General features: G+C 39.5%; 1 protein-coding gene across 5 annotated transcripts in view; it reads left to right on the forward strand.

The window, feature by feature from the left end:
* Positions 1-2982: 2982 nt before the first annotated feature.
* Positions 2983-19141, forward strand: part of BTRC (beta-transducin repeat containing E3 ubiquitin protein ligase) — a 179767-nt gene continuing 163608 nt past the window's right edge. For all 5 annotated transcript variants that reach the window (XM_090278436.1, XM_090278438.1, XM_090278435.1 and 2 more), the window contains exon 1: positions 2983-3125. In XM_090278436.1, coding sequence (XP_090134562.1) covers positions 3078-3125 — 48 coding nt within the window. In that variant the 5' untranslated portion in view covers positions 2983-3077. The remainder of the gene's footprint in view (positions 3126-19141) is intronic.

Here is a 19141-nt window from a genome sequence, read left to right on the forward strand (position 1 = left end):
TGCCAGCCTTATCAGACAGTATTTTCATATTCCTCTCTGAATAAAAAAGTAAAATAAATCACTTATAAAAAGAACAGAATCTTAGAGTTTAAAAGATTTTAACCTCCCACCCAAATGGAAACCCCCTAAACGATACCCCCCAACAGATGGTCATCTTGTCTCTGTATGTTTTCAGGAATGGAGCAGGCCATTCCTTTGCCAGGACAGATCTGATTACTAGAAAACTCAGTCCTGTGTCACTGCAGTGTGATTCAGTGAAAATAGCACAGGGCAGCCAAGCAAACTTGAGTTAGAATCTTAACTATGTAATTTGCTGCACGACTTGAGCAAGTTATTTATCTTCTATCAGTATCATTCACTTCATCTGTACATTAGGGATAATACCTGTTTTACAGAGTTACTATAAATATTAGAGATTATGAATGTAAAATGCATAGTACAGTGCCTGCCATGGAGTTAATAAAGGGATAGTTGTTATAATCATCATCATCATAATTATTATTCCACCCATTGATCCTAGTTTGCTCTGTGGTGTTACGTACATATGCCTTTCAATACTTTCAAATATTTGAATTTAGTTGTCATGTTATTTCTAAGTTTTGTTTTTTTTTTTCCGAGTAAGCATTCACCAATATTTTCTCTATTGGTTATCCTGCCCCTGACTATGCTCCTGCATGTGATGTTTGTAGAACATGGTGTCCATAAATTAACAAAGTACTCCAAGTGCAGTCTGAGTGTTTCAAAAGAGTAAGTCCCAAATTTCTATCCCTCAGATGACACTCTTAAGCTGCACAGGCCTCCTTTAGCTTTTGTTTTTTTGAGGGGTGGGGGCTTTGAGCTTTCATTGGATTATAATTGGATTAAAAAAAAGGGTCGGGGGTTGCTGTTGTGTGGCCCCTGGGCTGTTGGGGCGTTGTAACATGAGGCTGCAGTTTGTTCCAATGTTATCTTCTGCCTGTGGCTGTAAGGAGCAGTTAGTCACATTCTATTCTTGCTTTCCAGTAATTTCCAGTTTGATCGCTGGCTGAGAAGGGGGGTGAGAAGGATGCTGTCCTCAGGGTCTGGAGAGATGGAGAAGGATTAGAATCCTCTCTTCAAACCTCACAGAGACAGGGTTAGGTGTTAGCCTGGGTCGAGCTTCTGCTGCCCTCTGCTCCCCTAGTCACAAGTCTCAGGAGGTCAGAGGAGAGGGAGAAATAGAGAATTTCCCTGTACAGGCCACCAAAACGTTAGCATGGTTGGTGACACAGGCTGTGAAAGAATTCTCAAAGAGAAGAAGTGCAGAGCATAAAGTTTTATTCACTCTCCAAGAAAGGAGAGGGGCCTGCTGTGGAGTGATGCACCAGCCCTCCTTTAGCTTTTTAAGCAACTGTGTCACATACTAACTTAGTTCTATGAAAACCTCCAGGTAGTTTTCATATGAGTGAGTTTTAATTCTTCCCCATTTTGCACTTGTGTAGAATTATTTTTTTAATATGTATTAGGTATTATTCTGAGTTTTGTGGACACAGGGATGATGACTAGGACAAAGTATCACTGTACTAGAAATGTAGGTGCTACATGACTGGGTCTATCACCTTCACTAATGAATCCCCATTTCTTGGGATGATGTCTGCACACGGTTATGTGCTTACTGTTGTTATTGAATGAACAAATAAAATAATTTACACTGGAACTTTTTCTTTTTTCTTTTTTTTTTAGCGAGAGCGAGAGTGAGAGCGAGAGAGAGAAAGAGAGCGGAACTTTTTCTTTTTTAAAAATTTATTTTATTAATTAATTTATTTTTAGAGAGAGGGGCAGGGAGGGAGAAAGAGAGGGAGAGAAACATCAATGTGTGGTTGCCTCTCGCACAGCTCCAACTGGGGACCCAGCCTGCAATCCAGGCATGTAGTTCAACTGGGAGTTGAGCCGGTGATCCCTTGGTTCGCAGACCGGCGCTCAGTCCACTAGGCCACACCAGCCAGGGCTGGAATTTTTCCTTATAAGTAAAAAGGCATTTCTGTAATTGACTTATTTTAAAAATTCAGATATTTTTCACAAGACTGTTACTTTTTTTCCATATAAAAACTTTTATTGTGTTTTCCCCCCATTACCATTCAGCCTTTCATTTTTAGGTCAACTCTAGTGTTTTCTTTCCACCTAGGGTAGACCCAATGTCCAAAATAAATTTGTATTTTCCCTTTTGAGGCCAAACTACATATTTACATGCTTTATTTGCTGGATAGCCATTACATTCCATGATTGATAAGTACTTATCTGACCCTTAATGCAGAGCTTACATCTCAGGGTTAGCAGTTATAGGCTAACTTTGTGAATACTAAACACCCCCAAATTTTCGGAATCGAGTTCTATTCGGCCCTGACTTGCTGTACGGGAAAATAAGGTCTTCAGGAAAACTGTGGGGCGATGGCTTAGAACCTTGAAATTCTGCATTGGTCTGTGAAATGCTGCCGGGAGCTCATAGGCCTAGAGCCTCTCTGTCGAAATTCATCCGGCAGATATCAGATATGTGGAATTTGGAGGTATCCAGTTCTCTAAAAACACCGTTAGGGAGGTCCTAGGAACTCTTGAGTCTTCTCACAGGTTTTTCCAGTATTTGGGCTACAGGTGAGGCACTGGTCCCCATCATGATATCAAGTGCCCAGCAAGCCGCCGCTGGCGTCGCTCGGTAACCACGGAGACACACGTGCCCTCCCCGCCGCTCCCGTTTTCCAGTCCTTGGAGGCTATAAACTACGATTCCCATCAGCTGATTTTCTCTGCTTGAAGGCGAGATGTCTAGATTTGGCTTGCCGGCCGCCGCGACCCTGCCGCAGTGGGCTGCGGGAGTTGTAGTTCACTCTGAGGCCTCACGTTTTGCTACGGGAAGCTCCAGAACTACACACCCAGCGAGCCAGCGGGCTCACGCATGCGCATGAAACAGCTGGCCCTCCCTGGCCTGCCCCCCCGTCGGTGCACGAGAGGTGAGAGAGGGCGGGGGGAAGGAAGAGGAGGCGGGATCCGAGCGCTGCGTTGGCTGCGGTCTGGCACCAAGGGGGCGGCCCCGGCGAAGTGCAGACCCAGTGGCCCTAGGCGATTATGGACCCGGCCGAGGCGGTGCTGCAGGAAAAAGCGCTCAAGTTTATGGTGAGGAGAAGGTGCAGGCCGGGGAACGGTGGAGGCTGTGGCGTTAGCGGCGTCGCTGAGGCTCGGGCCTGGGCCGCCGGTCCGTCGGGGAAGGGCACAGGGGGACTCTGGGCCGAAGCCGGCGGCGGAGGCTGCTGAAGGGATGGGACGGGGAGTTCCAGGGAGGTGGGAGGTGGTTGCGGAGAGGACCCGGGGGTGGGGGCAGCAGCTCCGCCATCTTGTGGATGAGAGACCAAGTGACAGCGGCTGCTTAATCAGGGAGGGGGCTCCGGGCGCCGCGCGGGGCCCTGGACAGAAAGGGGCGTGGGGACAGTTACTGAAGAGCCGAGGAAGCCCGGAGGAGAGACGAGGTGAGGCTTCTGACCGGGCCTTCCCAGTGTCAGGCTGACGGGTAAGGCCTGGGAGAAGAGATGCATTGAGGAGTGGGGAAAAGGAGCACGGGGTAGTGGGAGAAAAGATGTTAGAGGGGAGGGGGCCATGCAGGGCTGGATGCAGATGGATCTAAGGGTGGAGGAAAGCCAGGGCTGGTGGGAGGCTTGTAGTTTTGTGCAATGGGGGAGACTGAGTTGGCCGTTGCCTTCAGGTCCCAGCTTGGCCAAACTAATGTTGACAAACTCTGCAAAGAAAGAGGCCTTACTTAGGAAGATAAGGACCCGGGATGGGGACCGAGGGCTATGGTGACAGCAGTCTTTGGTAAAGGAAGAGGGTGTTGACTATGAGCCAGAATTACAAATGTCAGAAAAGGGGAGACATACATACATACATACTCTACTTTGAAAGGAGAGGCTAGGCATTGTAGTAAAGGACAAGGTTGAACTGGTCAGGAAAACCTGGGCACACGAGATTGGGGACAAAATTAATATCTAACAGGGTAAGACAAAACAAAAGTTAGTGCTAAATTGTAGAGATAGTAAAATGTAGGGGCCAGATCCTGTAACACTTTCTGGGAAAGGAAAGGCTATGGAGATTAGAATCGCAGGACTCATGAGAAGCGATGAGATCAGTGGAGAAATTCAGGAGATAAAAAGGAGAATATAAGTAATGGGAGATGTCAGGATTGGTTATTACTTACCAGTTTTAGGTTGAAGCACAGTATGGGCTTGGGTGGAATTTTGTAGGTGTGTTGAAATCATTTGGAGCCTAGTTTGTTAACTTTATATCATGCTTTTCTTCTATGCTCATGTTTGGCAATTTTGTGTAGTCTGATATTTGATGCTTTTAATCTGATGCTTCTTGTATATCCTAAGTGTAAAACCAGACTTTGTGGTTACAGCTAAAGAATGATGGGATGCATAGACTTCCATCTTAACAGATGACCTTAGGGACATTATTTGCAATCAAGTCTTGCTTTTTCTGAAGTAGTTGTAACCTGTCACGCCACATTTTATTTCTTTATTATTTTGTGTCTTTGCTTGAAATACCAAACAAATCTAAATAAACATGAACACTAACCTAATTGAATTTAGGCTTTAAATGGCCCTATTTACAAGAATACGCTTTTCAGAGACTGGTCAAATTTACTAAAACTTTGTTTATTTTGTATTAGTGCTTTCAAAAACACCTAACTGAAGTTGAGTGTATCATTAATGTAATTCCATTTTGAAGAAGGTTCTTAAATTTCTTCCCAATACTGAAGTTCTAAGAGATAAGACTTTGAAATATTTTTGGACTTCATTTAATTTTTAAAGATTTTATTTATTTATTTTTAGAGAGAGGAACAGGAGGGAGAAAAAAAGGGAAAGAAACATCGACATGTGAGAGAAACATCAGTTCGTTGCCTCTTGCATGCCCCTAATTGGACTTGGCCTGCAACCCAGGCACGTGCCCTGACTGGGAACTGAACAGGCAACCTTTCGGTTCACAAGCCCGTGCTCAATCCACTAAGTCACACCAGCCAGGGCAAAATTTGTTTGGACTTTAGAAGTAAGAGGAGCCCTTGGCCAGTGTGGCCCAGTGGGTTGGAGCATTGTCCTGTACACAGGTCACTGGTTTGATTCCCATTCAGGGCACATGCCTAGGTTGCAGGTTTGATCATCAGTTGCAGCATGTGCCGGAGGCAACTGATCAATGTTTTTCTCTCTCCCCCTTCCCCTCTCTCAAATGAGAATAAAAAATAAACCTTAGAAAAAGAGAGAGAAGTAAGAGGAAGTCAGGAGAAGTGGCAGCTGCTTATTGTTTTCTTAGAGGTTGACTTAATCCTAATCTTGTTGCTTGGTGTCAGATTTATGGAATAGTGTAATTTACAAATTGTAAAGAAACATTATGAGATCATCTTCTTTACTTTCCATTAGACCTCAGCCTGGGAACATCCTCAACTACTTGATTTCTGCTTTGTACCAGTGAGTTATGGTTCTATAATGGTCTTCTGATTGAGTTAAAGTGAACCTGGAGATGGCCATTCAGTAGTTTGCAGCTTTTAGAGCATCGCATATTATTAGATGTTGAGTCAGTTACTCTAGGGAGAAGCCAATTTTTTCTTTAATTTTAGTTACTTTTGTCTTTGATTTTGCCTGCTATTGTGGCTGCTGTTTGAGAAAAGGCCAACTGGAAGAGGGTCACCAAGAATGACACCTTAATAACTGAAGCAGAGAATGGAACATTAGAGATTTTGGTATTCTTTTTCAGCTCAGTTACAGTCTGATTATGAATCTGAGTTAAGTCACAACTTGCCTATGGTTCCAATTACCCTGTTATAACATGTCTGTTTATTCAGAGTCAATTTCGAGATAGGAAGATACTTTATTTTTGCACCAAGTGATCAGTGCACAGTACACATGGAAGGGCTATCCTTTTAATCAAATTGAAAATTTTGTAAAGAATTTGGCTTTGTTTTGGCCTTACCCTTTCCTCAGTTATAACTTCTGAATGACAATTTTTGTATGGATGTCCTGATTTCCATTGTTTAAGAAAATGTAATTTATTTAAAATGCCAACATGGAATGGATATTCTGTTTTATGAATTTTGCTCATTACCACATTAGTGTAGCATGTCAATTAAGAATTTTACAATAACATTTTATTAATGAGACTGCTAATTCAGAATTGATCATAATTCACACATGGTTGAGACTTAAAGTTTACTCTTGGATACTTGTGAAAAATAGTTTAACTTCTAGAAACAAATGATATTAAAGCAGTAGGTAACATTAAATAACTTACATGCTAATATCTCATTCAGCTTTAGCGGGTCCTCAAGGACTTTTCTTAATACTTCCTTGGTCAACAAAATTATAATTCCTCAGAAAAGATAATGGGAACTGGAAGAGAACTGGAGAGAAGAAATGAAAATGATTGAGGGAAGGTAGCCACCATTTTATAAGGATATATGTTTAATATATATGTGGGGGAGGAAAGACAAGTTGAGGGATGATTTTTTTAAAAAAATTACTTTGTGTTGTTCTTGAGGGAATGAATTTTTAAGTTTAAGAAAAATGGACGGATAAGCTAGTTCCAGAATCTTAGAACTGGGAAAACATTTGAAACTTGGATGACATAATTTGAGGGCATATAAAAGAATTTTTAGTACAGTTGATAAGGAGTCAGTATAAAAGGTAACTTGCTGTGTAACCCACCACTCCAAAACTTAGTAGCTTCAAATCTGTTATTTATTTATTTATTTTTTTTTGCTCTGGGATGTTAACATTTATTTCTTGATCTAGATGCTGGTTACAAGTGTACTCACTTCATGAAAACTGAAATATACACTTTAGATACCATTTTGCACAATTCAATATTATAAGCAGTTTAGCAAATTTAGAATAGAAAAAGCAGTTTCTGCTTTCTTATTCAAGTTGCTACTTACCGACAGTTTTATCAACTGTATCATGATCATCAAAAGTTACAAAAGCAAATCCTCTTTTTTTCCCACTCTGCCTATCTTCCATAACTTCTATGGTTTCAATCTTGCCATATTTTTCAAAGTAGTCTCTCAAATTATATTCTTCTGTATCTTCTTTAATACCACCAACAAAAATTTTCTTCACTGTTAGATGGGCACCAGGCTTTACAGAATCCTCTCTAGAAACAGCTCTCTTTGGTTCCACTACACGCCCATCAACCTTGTGTGGTCGAGCACACATTGCTGCATCCACCTCTTCAACACAAGAGTAAGTCACAAAACCAAAGCCACGGGAACGTTTTGTTAGGGGGTCTCTCATCACCACACAATCTGTGAGTGTGCCCCATTTCTCAAAATGTTCTCTTAAACTATCATCTGTAGTTTCAAAGCTCAAACCACCAATAAACAGTTTTCTCAACTGCTCTGGTTCCTTTGGATCATGGCCCTCCATTTTGAGACCGGACTCGCCTCTTCCACCTCGAGTTCAATATGGGACCGAGAGGAAGAGTCAAATCTGTTATTGACTTACGGGTTTTCTACTTCACTTGGTGTTGTCTGGGGTACCAGCATGGTTGGAATGTTCAGAATGCCCAACATTAACATGGCTGGCCCCTACCTGAGAGTTCAGCTGGCTTTAAAGGCCTTTAGGCCTTCATTATGTAGGCCTCCTCACTCCACATTGCCTTTGGATTTCCTTAAAGCATGGTGAATGGGTTCTAAGAAGGAGCATTCCAGAAGACAGGAGATAGAAACAATGAGCCAAGTCTCATAAGTCCTGGGTTTGAAAGTCCAAGAATGTCACTGTTGATCAGAGTAAGGGGAAATAGTCTCTACCTGTAGACATGAAGAGTGACAAACATAAATAGAAATTGCTGGGGGCAGGAGGATGCTTTTTTGAGACCAACTACCATAGATGCTAATCTAGTTGGTTGTTCAGGCTAAAAATATTGGATTGGTCAAAAAGTTCATTTGTTTTTTTCCATATGATGGCTTTAGTAGTGCTTAGTTGTCATGAACTTAATTCGAAACAATTTTGTTAGATTGTATTGTGACAGCTGTCATATCAGCATGCATTAAAAAAAATCAAAATTGTTGAATTTTTGTGCAGCCATTCTAATATTGAAGATGAAGAAAATATGCAACATTTTCAGCATATTATGCTTTATTATTTCAAGAAAGGTAAAAATGCTACTGAAATGCAAAAAAAAGATTTGTGTAGTGTATGGAGAAGGTGCTGTGACTGATTGAATGTGTCAAAAATGTTTTACAAAATTTCTTGGTACTGTTGACGTTTTCGCCAAACAATTCTTTACTGCGGGTCTGTCTTATGCATTGGAAGATGTTTAGCAGCACCCCTGGCCTCTACCCACTAGAAGCCAACCAATAACAGGAGATAGCTGACGTATTCCAAATATCCAAATCAATCAAGTTATTGCTGAAAATGAAAAATGTGTCTTATTTTAAGGAAAAAACCAAACAGCCTTTTTGGCCAACCCAGTACAAATGGGATCAGCCATATTTGTGGGTTATAACACTAGGAATGCTTTGGAGTACCTCTTTTTGGAGGTTAACTTCTTAAGGAACTAATGTGATCTCCTGCATGACTTGTCCTAATATTACTGTAGAGATAATATTGAGTGAATTAATATGATTCAGTAACTTTTCTTATTTGCTTGAGCAGTATATATATCTAAAAGCAAGAAATTGCATTTAAAAATAAACACTCAGATTAGCCCTGGCCAGTGTGGCTCAGCTGGTTGTAGTGTCATCTGGTAGACTGAAGGGTTGTGGGTTCAATTCCTGGTCAGGGCACATACCCAAGTTGCATATTGGATCCCTGATCAGGAAGCTAGCGAGAAGGCAATTAATTCATGTCTCTCTTCCACATCGATGTCTCTCTCTCCCTCCCTCTCTCCCTCTCTTGCTCTCTCCATTCACTCTTCCTCTCTCTCTAAAAGCAATGAAGAAATGTCCTCAGGTGAGGATAAAATAAATAAATAAAAATAAAAACTCACATTTTTCACTCTGATAGGCTTTAAATCAGTGAGATTGATTACCAGCTATTTGGATGTACAACTGAAACTGGTTCATAGTTTATCAGAGTTTCTATGCCTGTTCCCAATTTAAGTTAGCCTTCAGTTTCCTTTCTGGATACTGTTGTGTTGTATAGGTATTGGAGTATGAAATTACAAATTAGTGATTTTTGTGTGCTTATTTTCTTGATTTGTGTTTGGAATAGATACACAAAATAAATTATTGGAAATGAATTATAGATGTGAGTAAAAATTTTCTACTTTCAATAGCTGTCAGATTTTTTATTGCTAAATTAGAAAATGAACTTCCAAGAGACCACTTGTTGTTCTATATTACGGTGGTACCTTGGTACTCCTCATTAATTCGTTTCGGAGCTTGTAAGGCTTGCTGAAACTGATGAGTACCGAACAAGCAAGGAGTGATGAAACTTCTTCTCTTGGCTGGTGGTATTGTGACTCATACAAGTTCTAGCAAGTGCAACGAGTCCCTAGTAAGCCCTGAATGCTGAAACATTTTTTCCTCATCAAAATGCGACGGGCACAGGGTTTGATCAGTTCTGAAGCTGACAGGTACCGAGGTATTACTGTATTTGAATGCTATTTAAATCCTTAAGGGAAGCAGATAAGGATTTTTTCCTTGCTGCAGGGAGACAGGACAGTATGGAAGATTATTTATTTATCCTTTTCATAGCCACTCTGACCCTCAGCAACTCATCTCATCCTCTTTCCCTCTGTTGTACCGTAGGCTGACAGTTATCCACTCACCAAAATCTGGTGACGGCTCACAACCAGTCATTCCGACACCAACCTGTACTCACGGCCTGCCAAGAATCTCCTTAGGTCACAGTCCTGTGGACCCCAGAATAAGGTCAGGCCGCACACAGCCTGATCCCCAGTCTTCCCCTGCCCAGCCCTTGGTTTAGCTCGGACCACCGTATGACCTGCAATGTCCTTCAGCTCAAGGCTTCCTCATCACAGCTTTTACCTTGGTTACTTCTCTTTGACCCCACCACATGCTCTGATGGCAGGGCAGATAAAGAATTTATTCACTTTTGTATCCCCAGAAACCAGCATGATCCTGGCATGCAGTAGGCACCCAATAAATACTTGCTGAACTTAATTACTCATGCTGTAGAGCAAATTGTCATAGTCTGGGGCATACTGTCACCTCATCTTATAGCAGGCCTTCATTTCACCTTCGCCTTTTGACTTTTAGATAGCTATTTAAAATAGAATTAGGGACTCTTGATATATATTGACCCTAACCAAAATATATTCTTAAAGATTCTCTGAAACTCTTCATAGGAAATGTCTGCCAGTGGGGAGTCAATACAGTGGTGTCAACCAGGACATGAAGGGGTAGCCAAGCAGGAAGGGCAATAGAAGCCATTTCTCCCTTTCAGAGGTCCTTGGACCAAGATCTTGATCATGAATAGATAAAGTTTTCTTATGGCAAATGGCATAAGAAAAAAAAGAATGAGAATGAAGAACGAAATAATTTTTGTGATACTAAAATATTTTAAAATCTCATACTTTCTAGAAATATTTCAGTACAACACAGAAGTGTCTTCAAATGTGTACAGTAAGAATTCATTGAAGATGAAATAAAATATTTACCAAACTTTAACAACATGGTCACTATAAAGAAAACTTCTATTTTTTAAAAAAGAATTTATTTTTAGAGAGAGAGGGTGGGAGGGAGAAAGAGAGAAACATCTGTTAGTTGTCTCTTGCACACCCCCAACTAGGCACCTGGCCCACAACCCAGACATGTGCTCTGGCTGGGAATCAAACCAGAGACCTTTTGGTTCACAGGTGGGTGCTCAATCCACTGAGCCACACCAGCTAGGGCAAAAGCTTTTCTTAATATATCAATCCCAGCATCCTAAAATTGGCAGTGGGGGTGGGGGTGGGGGGAATCTCTGGGAAAAATTCATTAGATCTTAGTTTCTGCTAGTATTTCACAAGATTCACTTTGTACTTGGGGAATCTCTGGATAATTCCCTAAAGTCCAATTGAGACAGAGCTAGACCATTTTACCAAAGACTGAGAGATAATGGTCATCTAGATAGATTTTTTAAAAACAAGATTATTGATTTGTTTATTTTTGGAAAAAGGGGAAGGGAAGGAGAAAGAGAGAGAGAAACATTGATGTGGGAGAGAAATAATCAGTTGCCTCTCACATGCCCCCAACTGGGGACCTGGCCTGCAACTCATGTATATGCCCTGACCAGGAATTGAACCAGCAGCCCTTTAGTTCGCAGGCCTTCACTCAATCCACTGAGCTACACCAGCCAGTGCTAGATAGATATTAAGAGTAATGTTGAACTAAGAATATGGCTTGTTCTCTGGTATTTAATATCTTTGTGCTGTACTAAAATATTGCTAGAAAGTGTATGAGATTATAAAATATTTTAATACCACAAAAATTATTTCATTCTTCATTCTCATTCTTTTTTTTTTTCTTATGCCATTTGCCATAAAATAATTTTATCTATTCATGATCAAGATCTTGGTCCAAGGGTCTCTGAAAGGGAGAAATGGCTTCTATTGCCCTTCCTGCTTAGCTACCCCTTCATGTCCTGGTTGACACCGCTGTATTGACTCCCCATTGGCCGACATTTCCTATGAAGAGTTTCTAGATTATCTTCATAAGTGGACAGGGTGGGATGTGGAGAGCAAGGGAGCAAAAGCCACAGATGTGGGAGAGAATTTCTGTCTGCCTAAAAATAAACTTGAGGCCCTGGCTGGGTAGTTAAGTTAATTAGAGTGTGTCCTGATATGCCAAGGTTGCAAGTTCTCAATTCCCGGTCAGCAGCACATACAAGAATTTATCAATGAATGCAAAAATAAGTGGAACAACAAATCAATGTTTCTCTCTCTAAAATAAAAAACAAAAACAAAACAATTTTTGAGCTGAAATTTCTATCTGAGATCTGGCTTCTTCCTGAGATTTTGCAATTTGGGTATACTTGCCTTTCTGTTACCAGGCTTCTCACCTCACCTGACCTGACTGTCAATAACAGGATAACCATAGTAGAAGAGGGAGAGTTGTGTTTTTCATTGTTTTTAAACTATAGTCAACGGTAAGTAATTAACAGCTATCATTTATTATTTACTGTGAGCTGTTCTAACTTTTTTACATTTTTATTTCATTTAATCCTTCCAATAATTCTGTAAGATAGAGTCAGTACTCTTGTTACCGCCATTTTTCAGATGCAAAAACTGATTCCAGAAAGGTTAAGTAAATTACACAAAGTCACCCTCCTAGCAAGAAGCCTGAGATAAAACCTGGACAGTCTGACTTGAGACCCTGACTTACGCTATAGTATTTTGTCCTTGAAAAGCAGAGAAACAATGGAATGTCATGGCCTATTTCTTTGCTAATCAGATAATGGCTAGAGTGGAAGCATTACTCTCTAGACTTACATATAGGTTTTCCGATCATTTGAATTAGGAAATGGAATAAGACCTTACAGTTGTCACAATATCATTGCATCAGGTATCTTGGTATGTAATAAAGCACCACAATATATAATACCCTACAACGGTAGATATTTATTTGCATAAATATGTGGATTTGCTGGGTATCGAATGATATAGACTGGGCTTCGTTGGGTGACTTTGGACTTGGCTGCTTACTCGGGACCCAGACTAAAGAGACAGCGATTTCCTCGACAAAACTCTTCTCATAACTATAGCAAAGGCACATGAAAGCAAGCCCAGTTGTTAAAGTGCCTTTCAGTCATTGGTTGTATCATGCCTCCTAATGTTCCATTAACCAAAGCAAGTTAATGGTCAAAGCCCAGAGTCACGGGGCAGGAAAGTATCCTTTGCCCAAAGAAGGAGTGGAGGAGGCAATAACTTGCATAATAATCCACTGTAGTAGCAATAATCTGTAATAATCTAGCACACTTGATTTATAGAAGAATGATACAGTGCTTACTATGATAACTGTTGAACTTATTCTCTGCTTCCCATTGTTGACACTATCCCAACTAGCACTTTCTCATTTTGGTTACTGAACAGCACCTTTTGGTTGAATACTTCCAAGAATCACAATTTAATGCAGCAGATATCTTTGCATCATGCTATGTATGTGAAAAAAGTTGTAAAGAAATAATCAGAATCTTGGCTTTAATTCAGTGTGCCCTGAAAAGGTCATCTATATCACAATGCTGTCTATTCTCTCCTTGGGAAAGATAAGGTTGATGTTACTCCAATGGCATTTGTAATAATTTGAAATGTAACAGAATTTAAATCAAGGTCATACATAATTAATTCCCTAACAACTCCATTGGTAGCAGGTTTAGAGCTCTTCAATCCCTTCTCTGCACCTAAACTTAAGGCTGCAAAGGTGTGGTGATGATATTTTCAGATGTCTTAGGGAGTTTCAGGAATTATAGCATGTAGATAATGTTTTTGCTGCACAGATGCATAAATCCTTGTACTTAGGAAGCACTACATGAAACTAAATTGTTAATATGGTTATTTGTGAATTGTTGGATTATGGGGAAACATTTCAAAATATTTAATGACATCCAAATATGTACCATTGATTAGGTGATTTTTCTTTTCTTTACATTCTTGAATGTCTTCTAGATTTTCTACTGTTAATATGTATTGTTTTAAATCAGAAAAATTAAAATTTAATATTTTGAGTGTATATAAAACAAGTACCCCAAAGCAACACCTGTACTTGATCATGTGTTGCAGTGTAGCAGGTGTTCTGGCCAGTGGACTGACAGTGGTGGTTTCAATAAGGCATCTCACTCTGAGCTCATTTTCTTAACTGGATAATGGCCTATTGTTAGTCTAACCTACTTTAAAAGGGTCTCTTTTTCTCTCCCTCTCAGTTCACTTTAAATTGTAAATTATCAGGTATGTTAATTGATAATTTATACTGTAAAACTCCTATATATGTCCAAGGTTTTCACTGGAAATCTAGGACTGTATATACTAAGTTTTGTTTTCCTGTGACATGGTACTTGACAAAATAAGTGGTTCGAGAACTGAAGGTGAGGCATAGTTGTTGTCATACAATGTGATTTGATTAAAATATGAACATAAACTGAGTGCAAAACATGTTATACATGGGCAGAGGTGGTTATGAGGGCAGGGGATGAAGACACAAAGTTAAATAGAAGTTCTGTCTCCTCTAGAGCTTCACAGTCTTTTGAGAAGATAGGCATTTATGAATAATCTCTTAAGGCACTCTTTGGTAAATGCCAAAATAGAGGCACAAAGTACTATAGAAGTTTAGGGAGGGGAATTCAGTTTTAACTGGAGAGATCTTTGGAAGTTTTGTGGAAGAAGAAAGCTTCATATTGAATCTTATGGAGTAAATTTTGACAGACTTGTTTCTGAGGTGGGCAATTCCAAGCAGAGAGAGTATTTTGGGTAAAGGCCAGAAGATCAGGAGATGGGCAGGCACAAAGTGAGTAGATAGGTATGACTTGATCATAAGGTGTGTAGCAGACAGATTGGGAGGCTGGGGATTTGGACTGAATTTAGTTGTATGTAAAATCAAGATTCTAGTGTAGTTTGTTTACATATGTATATATATAAGGTTTTTATTGAAGTAAAATAAATATACAAAAAAGTACAAATCATGCATATACAGCTCATTGGCTTTTTACCCAGTGATCACTTCTTTGTAACCATTATTTAGTAACTATAGATTGGTTTCAACTTTATTGGTATTTGTTCTTATATAAATGGGAGTATTCCAGTATATATTCTTTATTCTGGTATCTTTTGTCTCACATTATTTGTAAGAAGATTCATTAAGGTTGTTTTGTTAGTTGTAGTGGGTTCATTCTTATTGCTGTGTAGTATTCCACTGTATGAATATATTTCAGATTTTTAGCTACTCTCTTGTTGATGGACATTAAGGTTATTTACAGTTTTTGGCTACTGTGAACTATACTATTATGAATAATCTTATATATATCTTTTCTTGAACATATGTACATATTTCTATTGGGTATATACTTAGGAGTGTAATTGCTGGGACATAGGGTATGAAAATGTTTAGCTTTAGTAGGTACTATGAAACTTACTCATTTTACACTCCCTACAGCAGCATATGAGAGTTCCAGTTGCTGTTCATTTCTTATCAGTTGATCTTGTCTTTTTCATTTTAGCTACATTAGTGGGTGCATGGTACTGTCTCGCTGTTTTAATTCACATTTCTTATGATTACGGTAATCAAGCATCTTTTTAGGTTTATTGGCTCTTTAGATATCCTTTTTTTGTGAAGTTTATTTAACCCTTGGTCGATTTTTCTATGGGATTATCTGTCTTTTTTTTTTTAATTGACACATTCCTTTATAGTAGTCCCCCTTTATCTGCCTTTCTTTAATTGAGACATTCCTTTATAGTAGCCCCCCTTTATCTACAGTAGCCCACCTCAGAAACAAGTCTGTCAAGTAGTCCCCCCAGTGGATGCCTGAAACTGAATAGTACCAAAGCCTACTGTTCTTTCTATACATTCATACCTATGATAAACTTATAAATTAGGCACAGTGAGAACTTAACGATAATAACTTACAATAAAATAAATAAAACAATATACTGTAATAGACCTGGCCAATGTGGCTCAGTTGGTTGGAGCATTGTCCCGTAACCGAAAAGTTGCAAGTTTGATTCCCTGTCACGGCACATGCCTGGGTTGCGGGTTTGATCCTCAGTCAGGGTGTGTGCAAGAGGCAACCCATCAGTGTTCTTTCTTGCATTAGTGTTTCTCTCTCTCCCTGCCCCCCCTTGCCCTCTCTTGAATGAGAATTAAAAAAACCTTTAAAAAATAAAAATTATGTATGCTGTAATAAAAGTTATGTGAATGTTGTCTTTCAAAATATTATATTGTACTATACTCACTCTTTTTGTGATGACGTGAGATATATAATGCCTAGGTGATGAGATAAAGTGAGGTACTCAGAACAGCATACAACTGAAAGCTTATGAATTAATTGTTTTCTTTCTGGAATTTTCCACTTAATATTCTCAGATCGTGGTTGACTGCATGTAACTGAAACTGCAAAAAGTGAAACCATGGATAAGGGAGGAATACTGTATTTTGAAAAATACAAATATTTCAAGTATATGGTGTTTTTGTGGGAAATCAATGTTCTGTTTCACTTTTTCACTTAAGAGATCAGTAAAAAAAGAAAAGTCACAGATTTGGTACTACCTTCACAGGATTTACAGGATTAGTAAGTTTATTTTCTACATACCAATACTTAAAAAAAGATCACTGCTATTAGCATCATCATTTTATAAAAGAAAGAGCACTTTAATACCATGAAAGTAGAAAAAGGAAACTCTTTGAGGTAGACAGAATAATGTACCCCACACCCCAAAATGTCTAACCTGATCCTTAAAACTTGTGCAGGTGGCAAAGGGGAAGAATTACAGTTGCTAATCTGATGACTTTAAGATAGGTGGATTATCCTGGGCTGGTTTAGCTCAGTGGATTGAGCGTCGGCCTGCGAGCTAAGTGTCGCTGGTTCGATCTTCCAGTCAGGGTACATCAGAGAAGGAAAACTCTGACTCCAAAAAACCTCCGCTGCCTTGCGGCATACCTCTTCAGGGGAAAGGCTAAGGGAGTAAACCCCGACAGAAAATCTGGAGCCGGAGTCCCTAAGGCGGTTTGACGTTGTAGTCAACACCGGCAACTCCTGCGGCGCACCTGAAGCCAAGCTGTATTGACTCCGTCTTTCCCTTGGACCCTTCAGCTGCGAAGAGAGGGGGGGGTCTGCTGCATGGGCAACAGCAGACCCTCCATATCACCCTGCCCAGGCTCTGTAGCTTCAGCGTCATCGCAAGATGTCGATTCAACACGGGAAGAGACAGATACCATGTCACTCCCGAGTTGGACTGCACAGCCATTCTCAGCGGTGCAGATAGACTCTTAAGAAGCTACACCATCGTCTCTCGAGACGGACGGCTGCCGACGAATACTGTAATCAGAAGGGACCCTAAATGAGTAAGACGCGAGCAGAAAAGGAGATCAGAGTGATGCCATGTAAGAACTCAGTCTGCTGTTACTGACTTTGAAGGTAGGGCAGAGTCAAGTAATGAGTGGCTTCTGGAAGCTGGAAAGGACAAGCTAGAGCCTCTAAGAACAAGACACAGTCCCACTGACACCTTGATTTTGGTTCAGTGAGACTCATTTCAAACTTGTGAACTACAAAACTAAAATAAGTTAATGTTGTTTTAAGCCACTGAGTATATGGTAATTTGTTACAACAACGAGGGAAAACTAATATGTACAGCCTTTCTCAAGAGAAAGGGGTGTGTGTGTTGATAAATACGCACACAGATATTTATCAACACACACACAGATATAATATCTTTATTTTTAGTGTTTGTTAACCGTCAGTGCAGTTCTTTATCTTTCTCTTAACATTTAATTTTGAATCAGTCTCGATTACAGAAAAGTTTCAAGTACAACACAAATAGCATTTTTCCTGAATCATTTCAGAGTAAGTTGTTGCATTATTACCAAATGCTTTAGCATGTATTTTCTACAAACAAGGGTATTATACATAACTACTTTATAACCATCAAAATTTAGAAATGAACATATAGGAAAATTATAGATTGTCCAATTATAGATCTAACCCTCAGACCCCATTAAAACTTTGCCAGTTGTTCCAGTAATATTCTTTATAACAAAAGGATCCAGTCCAGAATCAGGCATTGAATTGAGTTGTCATGTCTCTTCAGTCTCCTTCAGTCTAGAACAATTCTTTCGTCTTTCTTTGACTTTCCCAACTCTGGCATTTTTGAAGATTATGGGCTAGTTATTTTGTAGAATGGTCCTTCACTTTTTATTTATCTGATGATGTTACCTCATAATTAGATTCAAGTTATGTATTTTTGGCAGAAGTACCTCAGAAGTGATGCTGTGTTTTACTTATTGCCTATCAGGTGACACATGATTTTTTATGTCTTATAATTTTGTTTACTTGATTAAGGTGGCATCTACCAGTTTCTTCCTTTAAAATGAATGTTTTTTGTTTTTTTTTTTTCTTTGTAGTAAGTATTTATGGGCTGGTAGTTTGAAACCATGTAACTTTATATTAATCAGATTTTCAATCTATTTATAACAGAATGAACTGATGAATTCCTGTTTTATTTGATGGGTAATAATCCAATACTATCATTATTTGATGCTTAAATTGTTCCCTCTTTGGCTAATGAGAGTACTTTCAAGCTGCTTCCTTTGTCTTATGATGTATTTCTGTCAGTCTTTGAGTATTTTATTTTTTGCTATGAGAAGATGTTCATCTTGTAATTTTTGCCCCAGCTCCGGAATCAGTGATTTCTCAAGGAGCCCTGGTTTCTTATAGTGGAAAATGATTTTTAGGAGCCAAGATCTGGGTGTCAGGTGTGCTCTTTGCTATTGGTATGTCATTGCTCCCAGGCCATCTCACTGGACCGGGAAAGGAAATATATATATATGAACACACACATACACAGATGTACATTTTTGTTGTTCTTTTAATATTATCTGAGTATTTATTTGTTTTTTTTAGAAAGTATATTTTATTGATTATACTGTTACAGTTGTCCCAATTTCTTTTCCCTTTGCTCCACTCCACCCAGTACCCCCCTTCCCTCCAGCAATCCTACCCCACTTAGTTCATGCCCATGGGTCGTGCCTGTATGTTCTTTGGCTTCACCCTTTCCTCTGTTATTCTTAACTTCCCCCTGTCTATTTTGTACCTACCAATTATGTTCTTAATCCCTGCACCATATCCCCATTTCTCCCCTTTCCCCCTCCCGGCCAATAACCCTCCAAATGATCCTCATGCCTATGATTCTGTTCCTATTCTGGTTGTTTGCTTAGTTTTTGCTTTTTTTTTTTAGGTCATGTTATTGATAGTTGTGAGTTGTCATTTTAACGTTCATAGTTTTGATCCTCTTTTTCTTAAATAAGTCCCTTTAACATTTCATATAATAAGGGCTTGGTGAGGATGAACTCTTTTAGCTTTACCTTGTCTGGGAAACACTTTATCTGCCCTTCCATTCTAAATGATAGCTTTCCTGGATAGAGTAGTCTTGATTGTAGGTCCTTGCTTTTCATCACTTTGAATACCTGTTGCCAGTCCCTTCTTGCCTGCAAACTTTCTTTTGAA

The sequence above is a fragment of the Furipterus horrens genome, unplaced genomic scaffold (genome assembly GCF_987537825.1).
Source record: "Furipterus horrens unplaced genomic scaffold, mFurHor1.1.pri manual_scaffold_5, whole genome shotgun sequence".
NCBI lineage: Eukaryota > Metazoa > Chordata > Mammalia > Chiroptera > Furipteridae > Furipterus > Furipterus horrens.